General features: G+C 46.5%; 1 protein-coding gene across 2 annotated transcripts in view; it reads left to right on the plus strand.

Moving 5' to 3' along the window:
* LZTS1 (leucine zipper tumor suppressor 1) overlaps positions 1–16635 on the plus strand; it is a 47404-nt gene extending 30769 nt beyond the window's left edge. The window contains exons 2-4 of one of the 2 annotated variants that reach the window (XM_040490369.1): positions 9887–10364; positions 11877–12680; positions 15486–16635. In XM_040490369.1, the coding sequence (XP_040346303.1) occupies positions 10020–10364; positions 11877–12680; positions 15486–16157 (1821 nt within the window). In that variant the 5' untranslated portion in view covers positions 9887–10019 and the 3' untranslated portion in view covers positions 16158–16635. The remainder of the gene's footprint in view (positions 1–9886; positions 10365–11876; positions 12681–15485) is intronic. The other variant, XM_040490370.1, reaches the window with a different exon arrangement.
* The last annotated feature ends 1260 nt before the right edge of the window (positions 16636–17895 follow it).

Here is a 17895-nt window from a genome sequence, read left to right on the forward strand (position 1 = left end):
TGGTGTGTCACCACACCCCTTTCCTAAACCATGGCCTGCATTGCTAATTTGTTACAAATTCTTCCCTACTGAACCTAAATTTGACCTCACAATACTTTAGGCAGCCACAGAGATGGCAAGTAGACAAAACATGTTTCAGTCACTGTCTGAGACTCAGTTCTGACCATCAGTCAGTCACTCAAACACAGACCTATCTTCAAACCCACCCTTCCAAGAGGTACCCCACTTAGTGTGCACTCTAGGGTGGTAAGGATTTGGCAGGAAGGGGAGCTGTCTGTACCCTGCATTCTGGCCTCCAAAGTCCTAACTGGTCCTGAGCCCCTTATATCTGATCAGGTGAGATGGAAAGGAGCCTAGGAAGTTTCCAAGCCCTCCTCTAGATATCTCACCCAATCTCTCATTTAAGATCTGAGCCACTATTCTTTAGATGCTTCCCCCTTTACCAGGAAGAGAAGTGACTCTCTTCACCGGGTGCTGCCTAGCTCACATGGGCCCTTGTGCCTAGTAGCACCTGAGTCATGAATGTGGATGAAGCTTGCCTTCTGCTTTCTCATGTGGGAGCAGCTGCTGCACTAAAAGCAGCGGGGTTAAATTTGCATGAGCTTTCCGTGTAACTGTTGCTTTATTTTTGGAAGAGAGAAGGGCAAGTTGAGATCGGTGGGTAATCATATTCCTGAGGAGAAATGTCAATCATCACTGCTAAGACACAAGCTGCCCACCAGGATGGAGGAAGGCTCAGCCACAGCTGAATATTGACGACCTGAACACAAAAGGCTGCCAGGCAGAATGGCTTTTGATTCCTCCTGAGCAGTGGGAAGCAGCATTGCTTCCGATTGTTCACCCTGGTGGTATGACTCAGCCTGCCAGTGATTTCTCTTTCACTTTCTGCCTTTCCACAGACCCAAGTGCACTTAAGTGAGAACTGCGTAGGCTTCTGCTCCCAACCCTCAATCAACATGCTCCCCCCCAGACCTCAGCCACTCCTCATGCTGCCCACACTCCCCCACCCTCTTTCTCCTCCACTCTCTCTTCCTTTTCATTCACCCATTCACTCAGAAAATATGTACTGAGCTTTGCACATGGAGCCCTCCAGGCGTCAGCAAACCAAACTTCAGCAGGCTTGCAGACTGAGCTGAGATGATTAACCTGCCCCAACCCTGGCCCCAACCCCAGCCCCTGACCCTCATCTAGAGCAGCAAATGGGAGGAGAGGTTAAGGACAGGAATACAAACATTGGAATTCTAGATAAGGAAAGCTGAATCAGACAATATACTAGAGGAAGGAACAGAGGGTGGGGGGAGAGTCATCTTGAAAGGAGAGTCAATTAACTCTGGGTAAGTGTCCCATTTAGCCCCAGAGAGACCTCTGCTGGGGAGCTGGCTATGGACCCACCCACCAGCCTAATGCAGCCAGGGTCCCCTTCCCCACCCTCATCCCCAGCTGGCAGTTGCCACGGGGCTGCTTTCACATCTCTGCAAGCCCCAGCTGCCCTCTGGTAGTCAGAAAGCAGGTCTAGCTGCTACAAGTCCCCATGAATCCAGCCCTGCCTGCCATAGGGAGATGGGGGTGGGAGTGAGGGGTGGCAAACTTTCCCTAAAGGTCTACTTTAGGTTTTGGGTTTTTTTTTGAGTGTAGTTCACACATAATGTTACATTAGTTTCAGGTGTACAATATAGTGATTTGACAAGTTGATACTCACCACAAGTATAGCTACCTTCTGTCACCATACACTGCTGTCACAGTATCATTGACTATATTCCTTATGCTGTGCCTTTTATTATCATGCCTTATTCATTCCATAATTGGAAGCCTATATCTGCCTCTTCCCTTCATCCATTTTGCCCATCGTCCCATCTCCCTCCTCTCTGGCAGCTCTCAGTTTGTTCTCTGTATTTTTAAGTAAAACCTGCTCTTTTAACTTCAAGACATGTGAGGATCTAGTTCTAGCATCTTTCCACATTGACTTGTAATTTCACAAGCACTTGGTTTAAATTAATCCCATGTACACCATTCTTCTTACTGGGGCCAAGCATTATCATATATGTGATTTCATTTAATTCTGTGAATACCTGATCTGTCAGGTAGGTATCAGCTGCTGTGTTGATCTAACACATAAGGAGATAGAGATGCTGGAAGATTAAATCTCATGCTGGATGACAAAACAGATCCACCAGTCTGTGAACCTTTGTTGAGGCCTAATGTGATAATGCAAGTAGAACACACCACCAGGTAGGGGGCCTAATGAATGGTACCTGATGGTTATTCCTATGGACCCACAACTGTGCAGGCACAGGTCCTGTCTTTGGGGAGTTTGCTTAAAGGAGCAAACAAGTTACAGCAGGTAGGGACAGAAAGTGAATGTTTTGTGTGTGCCAGAGCTGGGGTGAGGTAGAACTAGAATTAGAACTACACTTCCCTGACTTCCCACCAAGCATCTTGCCATTATAGGACTCTCCTCAAAGAACAGGTCTGTGTACTTTGGGACTATCAACACTATCAAGACAGAGAAGCAGTAGGGAAAACTATAAAGACAATGCCAGAAACAGGGTAACCTGATAGCCTAGGCAGTGTTTTCTGTCAGGGTGTCTGGTGTGTGGGGAGGGGGGAACATGGGGTGGCTAGCTCAGGCCACTATAACAAAATACCACAGACTGGGGGGCTTAAAACAGACATTTATTTCTCACAGTTCTGGAGAGTGCGAAGTCCAGGATCAACACACTGACAGATTTGGTCTCTGGGGAGAGCTCTGTTCCTGGCTTGTAGATGGCCACCTTCTTCTTGTATCTTCCCATGGAAGGAAGGGAAAGAGAAAGAAAGGGGGAGAGAGATTGAGAGTGTGTGTGTGTGTGTGTGTGTGTGAGAGAGAGAGAGAGAGAGAGAGAGAGAGAGAGAGAGAGAGAGAGAGAATGAACAGTGCAAGCTTTCTGGTCTCTTCTTGTAAGGGCACTAATCCCATCATGAGGGCCTCATCCTCAAGCTCATCTGAGCCTACTAATATTATAATAATTACCTCTTAATACCATCAGTCACATTGGGGGTTATGACTTCAACATTCAATTTTTATGGGGGCACAAACCTTCAATCTATAACAGGTAGATGTAGGGTGAGAACCTTTATCTCACTTCTATACAGAAGAAAAAATTTAAAAACACTCGTGTGCTGGGGGTAGAGAGCACTGGCTCTAATTCAGCCAACTACTGCCAGTGTCTCCTGTGTTTTCAATTAAACCAGTGCTGATTTTTAGACTCTTTATCTCGGTGTATTTGTCTTGCTTATCAACCAGATTCTTAAAAACAGATACTGCCTTATATTTCTTTGTCTTGGTCAAAAACTTTGGATAGGACTGGGAAGTGAAAGAGAGGGTAAATTTACTCTGCTGCAAGTGGCCATTTGACTCAAACTCTAAGAAATGGAAATTTGGATTGAAACCAGATTTGGATTCTAGTTTTTCATAGACTTGGCTTCCTATCTACCTGTTGTGGGACCTCAGTGTAAGTCATATGTCTTCTCTATGCTTCATCTTCCCTTCCAGAAGCTCGCTCAATAAATCCCTATGTTCCCTGTGAGCTGATTTTATTAAAAATGTACCGAGCACCTTCTTTGTTCTTTGCACTGTGCTCAATACCAAGGGGGATACAAAGAAGCTTCAGCTCCATCTCTGACTTCAGGAAGGTTTAAAGATAGTTGGAGAGATGACCATTCATCTCTGAAAGATTAAATGCTGCAGAAGCCATCACTGGACCTTGAAGTCAGTAGGAGGTCATGCAAGAGAAGGTCTATAACATGCTTAGTGAGAGGTTCTGTGGATCCTTTACTTTTCCTCTCCTGTCCTTCTTCCCTCTTTCTTTCCCCTTCTTGAATCTCCATGGTCAGTGTGATTGCTTATTTTCACTGCAAGTACATACAGTACTCTGGGCCAGGAGGGTTTTGTTTCCCAGTAATACAAATATGCCCTTTTGTCTTGTCCTTCCTGAGGGCAGAGGTAGCAAGTCTGGCAGGGTTGGGTAGATGGGAAGAACTAGGGTTTGGGAACTAGGATTGATCCACATTTCTGTAATGCTCTCTCCAAGTTGAAAACAGAACAAGCCTAGACACTTAAAGGTAATTAGTTTAGCTTCAAGTGGATCTGGGGATAATCTCAAACTTCAAAGCTCCTCTGTGTGTCAAGAGCTAGGAAGTGGAGAACAGGGGATCTGGAGCTACAGGACAGGAATAAACTCAGAGGACCAGAGACCACCATCCTAAACCCACTCTTCTCCTTTGCTCCCTGGCATCACTAGTCTTCTTCCTCTCGATCCTGTAGAGCCTAGCTCCTGTAGAGCTTGTGCATCAGAGGTGATCCATACTGCTGCTCAGGTGAACCAGGGAGCTTACCTGTCCCTAAAACCTTGTTGCCATCTGCCAAAGGTAAACGAAGCTATAGCTAGAGGCCATGGACCTTGATTTCTCCTCCAGGCTTTCCTCCATCCTTGGAAACTTACTTTGCCATCCTAATATCTCTGAGCCTTACCTACAGTCCCCATGAACATTGTGCTGTAGCAAAGAGATCATGGAGTTTGGGTATAGGTTAAAGTCCCAGTTTGGCCACTGGCCAGTTAATTGACAAGGACCACATCATGTAACCTCTTTTAGCCAATGCCTCACTTCCTCATTTTTGTTCTAGGAGCTATAAATTTGAAGTCTTTACTTTCATAGAGCTTACATTCTGGTAGAGATGCACACAATAAACAAAAAATAAGATTATTACAAGTTAAGCAATTGTTATGAAGGAAATAAACAGGCTGGAATAATAGAGAGTAATGGGGACATAGATTTTTTTCCAGCATAACCATAGAAAGCCACATGCAGGGGTAATATCTGAATTGAGAGCTGAAGGATGAGAAAGATCTGCATGAAGAGCTAAGGAAAGAGAATTGTCAGCAGAGGCAACAGGAGATGTGAAAGCTCCTGAGTGGGAAAAGGTTTGGTGTATTCACCAACAGAGGAGAGACAAGTCTGGTTATACTTGTGGATGTGAGCAAGTAGGAAATGGGGTGAGATAAGATTGGAGCAGCAGGCAAAAACCAAGCTCTTCCCAGTGCCTTATTCTAGGAACAATTAGAATCTTTGAAGGTTTTCCATCAGGGAGCATGATACTGTGACACTTCAGATGCTTAGGAAGAACAGACTGGGGAAAGACAAATGTGGAGGAGGGTCCACCTGAGAGGGGATGGTAGTGGAGCAAGAGAGACACAAATAGATTCATGCAATATGTCTACCCAATATTATAGTTATACTCCAACTATGTTATATACTTCTTGAGGACAACACCCTCATCTTGGACTTCTGTTGATCACACATACATCTGTAGAACACTGATCATGTACCAAGCACTGCACTTGTTAGTTTGCTTCATCCTCATATTGGTCCTATGAAATAGTTATTTTTTTCCATTTTATAAGCAAAGAAACCTCACAGAGGTTAATTTTGAAATCCATATCTGTCTGATGCCATAGCCAACTGTTGTATCTCTACAACTTTGTATATATAAATATTCATAAATATGTACTGGGTAGGTAAAAACTAAGTCACCCATTACCCAAGTAGTGTAATGTGCAGAGTGCAGGAGAGTCTTTGGGCGAAAAATAGCTTTCCTCACTGTGGAAAACAGTATGGAGGTTCCTCAAAAAATTAAAAATAGAACTACCCTACGACACAGCAATTGCACTGCTAGGTATTTATCCAAGGGATACAGGTGTGCTGTTTCAAAGGGACATATGCACCCCAATGTTTCTAGCAGCACTATCAACAATAGCCAAGGTATGGAAAGAGCCCAAATGTCCATCGATGGATGAATGGATAAAGAAGATGTGGTATACACACACACACACACACACACACACACACACACACACACGATGGAGTATTACTCAGCAATCAAAAATAATGAAATCTTGCCATTTGCAGCTACGTGGATGGAACCAGAGGGTATTATGCTAAGCGAAATTAGTCAGAGAAAGACAAATATCATATGACTTCACTCATATGAGGACTTTAAGACACAGAAAAGATGAACACAAGGGAAGGGAAGCAAAAATAATGTAAAAAACAGGGAGGGGAACAAAACATAAGAAACGCAAAAATGGAGAATAATCAGAGGGTTATTTGAAGGGTTGTGAGAGGGGGAGATGGGCTAAATGGATAAGGGGCATTAAGGAATCTACTCCTGAAATCATTGTTGCACTATATGCTAATTTGGATGTAAATTAAGAAAAAATAAAATTAAAAAAATAGCTTTCCTACATTTGGACAACTTCTTAGGATCTGAAGTCCCAGCTAAGCAAAAGATAGATGATGTGGGGGACAAAAAACACAACTTGTCTTTGTCAGCTGTTAAATTAACAGGGAACTCTGTATTCCTAAGTAATACCATTAGAGATTGGGATGCAGGAAAGTTGCATTTGGAATTGAGAGCACTAGTTCTGGAAAATGAGGGGAGGCATTGAGGATAACATAGGGGTGATGAATGCTGGAGAGAGCAATGATAGATACCAATGAAAATACCTACCAGTTGTGGAGTGCCTATTAGGTACTGGGCATTCAGTAGGCATACCAGACCTGTTAGATTATTTTGGTGCTTATAAACTTCTCATAACAATCCTATCAGTAGACATAATTGTGTTTCTTTGATTCTAAAAGGCCATCAATTTAATAAAAAGCTTTTCAAAGAAAACATACATTGCACTTACACCATGATGTTTTATTGTGTTTAGTTTCTACTAATGGAATATAGAATGCATTTAATCATAACATAACTATTTTATAATTCATGATAACAATGCAAGTTTGAGTTCAAGCCTTCATATTCAGAGTCTAAAGAGTCTTCTTGTTCTTTTTCACTGTGCACGGACAGTGCTCTATAACCCACCTGGGACTTCTTTCACAACTTTAGGATTGACAGTGTAATTTAGAGCAGAAGAAAGAAGAAAGAGTTTCTTCTGCATTTCCCATTTTATTAAACTTATAGTTTCCCTCCCATCATCTGTCTTTTGACTGAGAAATACTCCTTCACAATGCATGACAACCACAGTTTTTCCCAGTTTTGAAAATCATGTGACCTATGCTTAGAGATTTGTCCAAATCTACAAATATGCTGGTGTTGACATCCCAGTGTATTCCTCAATGTGGTGACTGGCAAGGTTATTGTTATGTTAAGCATTGATTATAAAATGCATTCCTTTAACTTTTAAGTTTTTTATTTTAATTCCAGTATAGTTAACATACAGTATTATATTAGTTTTAGGTGTACAACATAGTGATTCAGCAATTCCATATATCACTTGGTGTTCATCACTGACAAGTGTACTCCTTAATCCCCATCACCTATTTCACACATCCCCCCACCCACCTCCCCTCTGGTAACCATCACTTTGTTCACTATAGTTAAGTCTGTGTTGTGGTTTTTCTTTTTCTCTTTTTTTCCCTTTGTTCATGTTTTGTTTCTTAAATTCCACATACGAGTGAAATCGTACAGTACTTTTCTTTCTCTGACTTATTTAACTTAGCATTATATACTTTAGCTCCATCCATGTCGTTGCAAATGGCAAAATTTCATTCTTTTACATGGCTGAATAATATTCCAGTGTGTATGTGCATGTGTGTGTGCGCGTGTGTATATCATAGCTTCTTTATCCATCCATCCCACTTAGGCTGCTTCCATAGATTGGCTATTGTAAATAACACTGCAACAAACATAGGGGTACATGTATCCCTTTGAATTAGTGTTTGTATTTTTGGTATAGATACTCAGTAGTGAGATTACTAGATTGTACATTCCTATTACTTTTTTTTTTTAATTTTTTTTTTCAACTTTTTTTTTTTATTTATTTTTGGGACAGAGAGAGACAGAGCATGAACGGGGGAGGGTGAGAGAGAGGGAGACACAGAATCAGAAGCAGGCTCCAGGCTCCGAGCCATCAGCCCAGAGCCTGACGCGGGGCTCGAACTCACAGACCGCGAGATCGTGACCTGGCTGAAGTCGGACGCTTAACCGACTGCGCCACCCAGGCGCCCCCCTATTACTTTTAAAAACATGTTAAGTGTGTTTCAGAATCACTTTGCGAAACTGAAGGTACTTCTCAATGTTTGAGGGTACAATTATTTCCCTCCTCTTTCTCTCCTGAACGCTCTCTGGTAAAGTCTTTTTTTTTTTACTCCTTCACCCAAACTACTCTCATCGAGGTCAGTACCTCCACCTGGCCAGATCCATTGACCAATACAGTCATCATCGGCAGCACTTGACACCATCCTTATGAAACAGTTTCCTTCTTATGTCTCCTCTATCAGTTAGAGCCTTCTCAGTTTCTCTTTCTCATTCTTCCTCACCTTCCTGACCTTCATTAACCAGTCCTCAGACTTCCCTTATCTTCCTGCCTTTACTTCTGTAGTGAAGTCATCTAGTGACATAGCTGGCTACTAGAACAAGCAACTTTTACATGGAAATGTACAGCTCCTCACCCATCCTTCTGCCTACCCTACAGCACTCTTTGGATGTCTAATTGACTCTGCAAACTTAATGTCTTAAACCAAACTCCTACTTTCCACCCCATCTCATCCTAAACTGGCTCTTTTTGTAGTCTTTTGTTTCTCAATAAATGGCAACTTATGGCCTCTAGTTGCTTGGATAAAAACATTGAAGGAGGCACCTGGGTGGTTCAGTCGGTTAAGTGTCTGACTTCAGCTCAGATCATAATCTCACATTTTGTGACTTCAAGCCCCGTGTCGGGCAATGTGCTGACAGCTCAGAACCTGGAGCCTGCTTTGGATTCTGTGTCTCCCTCTCTCTCTGTCCCTCTCCTGCTTGCACTCTCTCTCTGTCTGTCTCTCAAAAATAAATAAACATTAAAAAACAAAGCATTGAAGTCATTCTTGACTCCTTTCTTTCTCTTATGTCTGGCATCCAGTCCAGTAGCAAATCCTATCAGCTCAACTTTAAAATTATACCTAAAATGTAATACACTGCTACCACCCTGGCCCAGCCATGTTAGTCACTCACCTAATGTAATTGGCCCACCACTTCCATCCAGGCCAATCAGCAGCCCACTGTCTCCAACCTGCAGTCAGAGTGACCCTCCACAGCCTAAGTCAGATCAAGTAATAAGCTTCTCAGAGTCACACAGGGGCTCCTCATCTTAATCAGAGTAAAAGTCCAAGCCCTATGGCCAACCACACTCTATGTTTCCTGGAACCTGCTAGTTCTCTGACTTCTGACTATTGTACACCGCCCGCATTGCTAACTATCCTCCAGCCAGACTGGTCTCCTGGATGATCTTACATATGCCAAGCACAAGCTACCACAGGGACTTAGAGCTTTTGCTCTTGAGGCTTCTGAGCATCTCTCTTCCCCAGATTTCCACATGGCTGCTCCCTCATTTTCTTGAGGTTTCTTCAAGCAGTACCCCAACAAAGAGGCCTCCTTTGTGCCACCTGTATAAAATAATGACCTCCCAGAATTCTATGCTGCTCACTGTGCTTTATTTCCCCGCTCCCAGCACATATATCCTAAGGATGGTAAACATTGATTTGTTGATGGCTTGTCCACACTACGTTGAACACAAGCCCCATGAATGTGGGGACAATAACCATGTTAGTCACTACTGTATCCCAGGACTTAGAAGAGGGCCATCCCAAAGGAGGGTCTCAGTGATGTTTGTTGAATTAGTAGACAAAGGAAGAGTGAACGAAAGAGTCCAGTAACAGAGTCAAGGCTGAGTTTTCATCAGGAGAAGCATACATTTCTCTACTGCTCAGATCTGGCCATCAGAGCAGCTCCTCACAAAGTCACCATTGAGGACTGTGCCATGGCTTGCTCATCTCAGGCTGACTTCTACCTTTTGTCCCCTTACAGGTCTACAGCTCTCCCAGGTTCTGTGAGAATTCTGCTATGACCGCAGCTTCTTCTTGGTACCAGGACTGCCCCTTACTGCTGCAGCCACACCAGATCCCTGCTCTGCCCTGTCTGTCTTTAGCCCCAAGTCAGCATGGGTAGTGTCAGTAGCCTCATTTCTGGCCACAGCTTCCATGGCAAGCACTGCCGGGCTTCACGGTACAAGCTGGGCAAGTCCTCCCATCTCAAGAAACTCAATCGATATTCAGATGGGCTTCTGAGATTTGGCTTCTCCCAGGACTCAGGCCATGGCAAGTCCAGCTCCAAAATGGGAAAGAGTGAAGACTTCTTCTACATCAAGGTCAGCCAGAAAGCCCGGGGCTCCCACCACCCAGATTACACTGCACTGTCTAGTGGGGACATAGGCGGCCAGGCTGGGGTGGACTTTGGCCCGTCCACCCCACCCAAGCTTATGCCCTTCTCCAGTCAGCTAGAAATGGTAAGCAAGGGTCTTTGGTAAGAGTGGGTGGGTTGGAAAAGCAATAGAGAGCAAAATGGGAAGAAGAGAGTGGGGGCAAGGATGGGAATGAAGGCAGTGATACAAACATTTAAAAACCCAAGAAGCCAGGGCAGTGGTGGTGAGGGTGGAAATGCTCAGTCACACCACAGAGATCAAAGGCTGGATGAGGGAATTGAAGCACTGGTCATTCCCCTAAACTGGAAGTCTTGAGTGATCCCTTACACAAAAAGGAAAAGAGAAATGAAAGCCTTTCTGAGCCCTACTGGAATGTAACTCTGGATTGTCAAAACAGGACCAACAGCAGCATTTTCAAGTACATGGCAAGGGGAGGGAGCTGTATTATCATCTGGAAGAGCCAATGGAGAGTCTGCTTGTAGAGAGCTAGCAGCTTTGCTGCTAGCAGACTCCTGAAGGTGGGCCTTTCCCTCACTTGCTGCTGTTGTGGTGCAGCAGCTCCTCACTAAAGCCAGGCCTTGAAAGTGTCTTTGGTGGGATAAGAACTGAGTTTGTTATCATCAGTTTAGCAGAAATGAGGTCAAAAGAGGCCTATAAAGTCAGAAATCCAGCCCTTATGCCAGCTCAAGTTCTCATGGGTCCAACCAGTGGACTTGAGAACAATTTCCCTAGTTAATCACATGCCCCCACTTGGGGGGATGAATCCATGACTTTGATATTCTAGGAAGTGACCCACTTAGTTTGCATAGAGCTTTAAGCTTTTCAAATTTAAAGGGTTTGTAGACTGCAAGGTACTCTTCCAATGAAAATGACAGTTTTAAGAAAAGGATTGTTGGGGCGCCTGGGTGGCTCAGTCAGTTGAGCGTCAGACATTGGCTCAGGTCATGATCTCATGGTCTGTGAGTTCGAGCCCCGCGCCGGGCTCTGTGCTGACAGCTCAGAGCCTGGAGCCTGCTTCGGATTCTGTGTCTCCCTCTCTCTCTGCCCCTCCCCCACTCAAGCTCTGTCTCTCTCTGTCTCAGAAATAAACATTAAAAAAAAAAAAAGGATTGTTATTGCAAGTGGTCTTCCCAACCCTTTGATATTAGTCACAGCCAGTATTCTTGCTTCTGGCCTACTGGAAGGGGCAGTGAAGGTGAAGAAGGGATGCTTGTTGACCATGCTTGTTAAGCCTAATGCCCTTACCCTACACCACACAGAGACCCAGAACCAGAGCCCTGGCCTAGGGATCTCAGCCAGGGAACCTAAAGATGCTATTCATCATCTCACAAGGGCTGGTACAGCTGATGACAGGTTAGTAGTTTGTAAAACAAAGTAACTCAGTGATCCTTAAGTACATCCCCTAGCCACAAAGGAATTCCTCCTTCTTGAGAGAGACTCACCATATTCAGCTGCTTCATAGCAACAGGCAAGATCGCCTATGGTTATTACCAAAAAGGATGCTGTGTGGCCAGCATACACACCCAGCAAGGGAGGGAAAGGTGAGAGGGGAGTTGAAGTGAGACATGGAATCAATATGGTTGTTTTCCTCACCAGGGGTCAGAGAAAGGTGCAGTGAGGCCCACAGCATTCAAGCCTGTGCTGCCACGGTCAGGAGCCATCCTCCACTCATCCCCTGAGAGTGCCAGCCACCAGCTGCACCCTGCCCCTCCAGACAAGCCCAAGGAACAGGATCCAAAGCCCAGCCTGTGCTCTGGGGCACTGTCTGACTCTGGCCGGAACTCCATGTCTAGCCTGCCCACACACAGCACCAGCAGCAGCTACCAGTTGGATCCACTGGTTACACCAGTGGGGCCCACCAGCCGTTTTGGGGGCTCAGCCCACAATATCACCCAGGGCATCATCCTCCAGGACAGCAACATGATGAGTCTGAAGGCTCTGTCTTTCTCCGATGGGGGCAGCAAGCTGGCCCACCCAAGCAAGGCAGACAAGGCTTCCTCATGCATCCGCTCCCCCATCTCCACAGATGAGTGCAGCATCCAGGAGCTTGAGCAGAAGCTGCTGGAGAGGGAGGGAGCACTCCAGAAGCTGCAGCGTAGCCTTGAGGAGAAGGAGCTGGCCTCCAGTCAGGCTTATGAAGAGCGGCAGTGGCGCTGCAAGGAGGAGCTGGATGGCCTGGAGCAGAAGTGCAGTGGCAAGTTGAAGCAAGCCTCACAGAAGAGCCAGCGCACACAGCAGGTGCTGCACCTCCAGGTGCTCCAGCTCCAGCAGGAGAAGAGGCAGCTCCGGCAGGAGCTTGAGAGCCTCATGAAGGAACAGGACCTGCTGGAGACCAAGCTCAAGTCCTATGAGAAGGAGAAGACCAGCTTTGCCCCTGCACTGGAAGAGACTCAGTGGGAGGTGAGGCTTATGGTGGGGGCTTGGGGTGGTCAGCTATTTGATACCAGTCCCCACTTCTCCTCTAGGTTCTAGCCCATGGTGTGTGTACACAAATTGCCCAAAGTGAGTCAGAGTGCCAGACTTGTGACCCAAACAAAGGGCTCCATGGTGAACCATGTCGGGAGTACAATTAGTGTGAGCTTCCTACTCTCTCCTGCCTCAGGGCCTCATGGCCTCCAGAATTCAACTTGCTAACTGAGTCATTGACTGAGGAGCTGGAACTGAGAGAATAGAGGCCTCACTGGCCTGAGGGCCGACCCACTTCATCTACTTGCAGGAAGCTCAAAAGAAACACAAGCCATGCCTGAGCATGAGTTCACGCTGGTTCAAGAGCCCACAAGAGAGCAGACTTTGTTATTTTTGAGAGAAGGAACCCCACGCACTAGTAAGAGTGACCTCATTTGTGGCAGGTATCACTGACAGAATGGGCCATTCTACACTGACAGAATGTAAGTGGGGCTTCTAGTTGGTGGACTGCAATGGAAACATAGAAGAGCAAGAGAAGGGCACACCATACCTGGAAATGAGGCATCTGGACCTGGCTTAGCTGGAGAAGCTAATCCCCACATTCTGATCTCCAGAAAATAGCTTTTCTCACCTGAAGGGCCTCTCAAGGTGGCACAGGGGACAGATAGGGGTGTGGGCATGGTGGTTCTTTTATTCTCCCCAAAGACTCCTACCCTGGAAAGGAACTGAGGAGGCATTGTGTCTGATTAGACCAGTGCCACCCCAGGTCAGGGTGACACATCCTCAGCAACATAAGCACCTGTTTGCACTGGAGCTTTCTGTACTCATTCTAGAAATTAGGGTGACAGGGGCGCCTGGGTGGCGCAGTCGGTTAAGCGTCCGACTTCAGCCAGGTCACGATCTCGCAGTCCGTGAGTTCGAGCCCCGCGTCGGGCTCTGGGCTGATGGCTCAGAGCCTGGAGCCTGTTTCCGATTCTGTGTCTCCCTCTCTCTCTGCCCCTTCCCCGTTCATGCTCTCTCTCTGTCCCAAAAATAAATAAACGTTGAAAAAAAAAAAAAAGAAATTAGGGTGACAAATGTTATCAGGAGTAGAGAGGAAAATGATCCTTTCTATGAAAGAGATGAATGGGGGTACTGGAAAGGTGAGAAGGGAAAATCACTTATTTGCCAGGCTTCCCACAGAGGAAAGGATGCTGGCCATAGGGGTCTTTCCTCTTTCCTATTGATGATGGCACAGAAGACCCCACCCTAACGATCATTTCTCAGCCAGGGATCAGAGACATTTTGGGGTACCTCAAAGATATAAGCTCGTCCTGGTGCTAGGCATCCATGCTTATTTGTCCAATTCCCAGCTAAGCTAGACATCACTGTGACCTCATTCCCAGATTGTCCATTCAGTCTAGACAGTAAAACAATAAATAGAATAAGTATTTATAATATCACATAAATATATTGCAAACATATTTAGAATAGTAATTTATCAAGTGTTTATTAAGTGCCAAACCTTAGGTTCTCCCATTTAATCCTTATAATAACCCTACTTCATAGGGTTATTATATAAAGTAGGGTTATAATAAATAATCCTTAATTTAGTTAAGAAAACTGACAACACAGAGGTTATAGTAGCAAACAACTAGTTAAATGACTTGCCCAAGATCACCACATAATAGGTATCAGAGCCAGGATTTGATTTAATGATTTGGCTCCAAAGTTCACATTTTTAATCACTACCCCATACTATCACCAAGATCAGCCAATCATATACAGATGTGGTCGAGCCAGGATTCAAAAGCAGGCCCATACCTCAACCATGACTCTATGTTGCTCCCTCCATGAAACAAACAGGCTTTGCCTTAGAAAGACATTCCTGGTCCCACACAAGCATTGTGGATGAGGTTATGCATTGCTTCATAAGTGGCTCATGAGAGCAAGGAGTTGGGGGTTCCTACTGTGAGAGAAGTGAGGAAAAATTAAGGTAGCTTCTGGTCTTGTTCCAAGAATCCATTCTGTAGAGGCCCAGGCTCTGACCTTCATTCTGTCCAGCTTTCCCACAGGCCAGCAGGAAACATTCTTGTGACACAGCCAACCAGACTGGCCTAGGTCATCTTTTGAGCCACCCATGACCCCAAATGGTCAAGACCCCAGAGATGCATGGGTCTGAATCAGTGCCTTTGATTTTGTCTGCTGCTTTTGGCCAACTTTCGAAGGGGAATAAGAATAGAAATGGTGGAGGGGTGGGGCAGGGGGAGAACATAGTAGCTTGTCATTTGGCAGATCTGAATTGGACACTGTTTCTGAGGCAGGCATGTTGCTGGTCATTGGCATGTAGCTGGTCATTGGTGTGTAGCAGTTAATACTTGAAAATAGTCTTTATCCCCAGTAGGGAAGGAGGGGAGCCAGGTATGCACAAGGATGAGGTCAGAAGATGTGGGCACAAACATGAATGACACAAGTTTGCCAGACATGGAACTCAAGGTCATTAATGTTAAGTGTGGATGATGGAGCTACCAGTAGTGAGCATTGGTTTACACACAACCATGGGTTTGGGTACTGATTGAGATATAGACTCTAATTTGGGGTTGAGACAGGCATGTGGACAGACTAAGACTACAGAATGACAGGAACCTCAGAGAGGGGCTTGGCCTTCACGGGTCACCCAGACCATCATGCCTGGGAACTCTCTTGAGACACCATGTCAGGACCAGCCTAATTCTTTAGGCAGTTAAGATGTTACTCTCCCCAGATAAGGACCTCTTATATCTTAGCACCTTCTCTTCTTCCCAACCCAACCCTTGGCAGGTGTGCCAGAAGTCGGGTGAAATCTCTCTTCTGAAGCAGCAGCTGAAGGAGTCCCAGACAGAAATCAACACCAAGGCTAGTGAGATCCTTAGTCTGAAGGCACAGCTGAAGGACACACGGGGCAAACTGGAGGGCATGGAGCTGAAGACTCAGGATTTAGAGAGTGCTCTGCGCACCAAGGGCCTGGAGCTAGAGGTCTGTGAGAATGAGCTTCAGCGCAAGAAAAATGAGTCCGAGCTTCTCCGAGAGAAGGTGAACCTGCTGGAGCAGGAGCTGCTGGAGCTGCGGGCCCAGGCTGCCTTGCAGTGGGAAGCTGTGTCTCTGGGGCCAGGGCTAGGGCCAGGGCCTGGGACTACCTTCTCTGAGGACATCCCCGCCCTGCAGCGGGAGTTGGAGCGGCTGCGTGCAGAGCTCAAGGAGGAGCGGCAAGGCCATGACCAGATGTCCTCAGGCTTCCAGCATGAGCGGTTGGTGTGGAAGGAGGAGAAGGAGAAGGTGATCCAGTACCAGAAGCAGCTACAGCAGAGCTACCTGGCCATGTACCAGCGGAATCAGCGCCTGGAGAAGGCCCTGAAGCAGCTGGCCCATGGGGACGGTGCAGGGGAGGCCTTTGAAATTGACCTTGAAGGGGCCGACATCCCCTACGAGGATATCATAGCCACTGAGATCTGAGGGGCCTCCTGGGAGAGGGAGAGCCTGGGACCTGACATTGGGAAGCAGGGGTACAGAGCCTGTAAAGGAGGGCTTCTCTCCCCACTACCCTGCTCAATAACTCATGTCTCTGAGAGAAGCCTTCCTCAAGGCACAGACCTGGGACCCAACAGGGGAGGAGAGAGAAGGAGAAGGACTGCTACATGACTTTTCCAACCCTTGCCCACATTCCAGCATATACCATCCCTCCAGCCCACCAGACCTCTAGCTTTCCCAACAGATGCATCCAGGGATCTCCATCATTTGGTTAATAGATCCCTAAACCTTGCCCTTTGTTTAAAAATATTTAGACCCTCTCCCAGGGATGATGGTGACTGCCATATTGGCCAATGGCCACCCCATGACAGAAACTCCCTTCTGTGTGTTCCCACAACTGCCTTTTTGCCCCTGAACACATTGGGATGCCTTGGGAATAGAAAGAAGCCATCTGTGACCATAAGCCTTGGATCCTGACCTGTTTATAACCTGAGCTATTTTCCTGTGGTCTCCGAGTTGTAGGGCTTGTAGTGAGGTGTGGGGAACCTTGCTTAGCAACATCAGAGCTGTCCCAATTCTGGACAGCCACAGACAGGAGGGGAAAGCTGGGGCAGCCCAGGAATGTCTAGACTCTCTAACCAGAGAAGGTTAGAGGGAGAAGCCAGGTAGTAATGACCAGACCCTGCTGGGCCCTGCTAACTGGAGGTGAGCAGCCTTGGACAACTGGTAGCCCAAATTTGACTTCAGTGACCACTCTTCTTAAAGCCATAGACACTGAGGCCCTGGGGAGGGGGAGATTAAAAGCACCTGACACAGGGTGGGTGTGGCTTATAGGTCAGGGGCAATCCCCAGAGCCCCAGGCAGAGAGAAGAGGCACAAATACAGCCTTAATGAACAGCCCCAGGGCCACTGGCTAGCCTCCCTCCACCTGGGCCCCATAGGAGCCCCCAGCTGTAAAGAAACCAGAGGGCTTCAGCTTTCTGGGGGCTGGGCCAGTACCTGGTAGAGGAAGGGGGGGTGGGGAGGGGGTGCTGGTGTTTCTTTTCTAAAGATGTGTAGAGCTGGGGGAGGAGAGAATGGTGGAGTTTCTCAGTTACGTGGTTCACAGAAAAAAATTTTTTTTGGTCTTCTTTCGTCTTTTTTTCTTTCTTGTCTTTTCAGAAGCAAGCCAGATCTAGCAGGCAGCCAGAACTGTTCCATGTTCTATTTTTGACTCAAGCTACAGCTGCTGTTCTTTCTTAGGACAGCCAAGCCTTGCTGGATTCCTGAGTTTCATGCCTGCTTGCTGAGAGGGGTTCACTGAGGTAGGAGGGATGAGAGTCTGGATATTTAGCAATCTGAGACCAAACCCCTGGTTCTGCCTCCCTGACCACAGTCTTTACAGGACCCAGAGTGGGAGTGAGAGCTGCTTCTCATCACCCTCCCCCCACCCCAACTACAGCCCCCATTCCTCCAGAGCCACCACGTTCTTTCTGAGTTGGGCTGAGGGCAGGTCCACCTTCCCTGCAATTGGCTCTGCCTTCTAGTCCCTGAGGTTAAACTGTGCCTGTCCTGCTGCCTTCATGTGACAGAGGAGCTTTCCTGGAATTTCAAGCAATTGCTCTTAGTCATAGGCTAGATTTAAACCTGAAACGGATAGACTAAAAGCCTCCTTCCTGCCTGGAGGGCAGTGCCCTCCATAGGGCACAGTGCAGATCCTCAAGTCAAAGATATCCCATTCCCT

Source organism: Herpailurus yagouaroundi, unplaced genomic scaffold (genome assembly GCF_014898765.1).
Source record: "Herpailurus yagouaroundi ecotype Mexico unplaced genomic scaffold, PumYag 181, whole genome shotgun sequence".
Taxonomy (NCBI): Eukaryota; Metazoa; Chordata; class Mammalia; order Carnivora; family Felidae; genus Herpailurus; species Herpailurus yagouaroundi.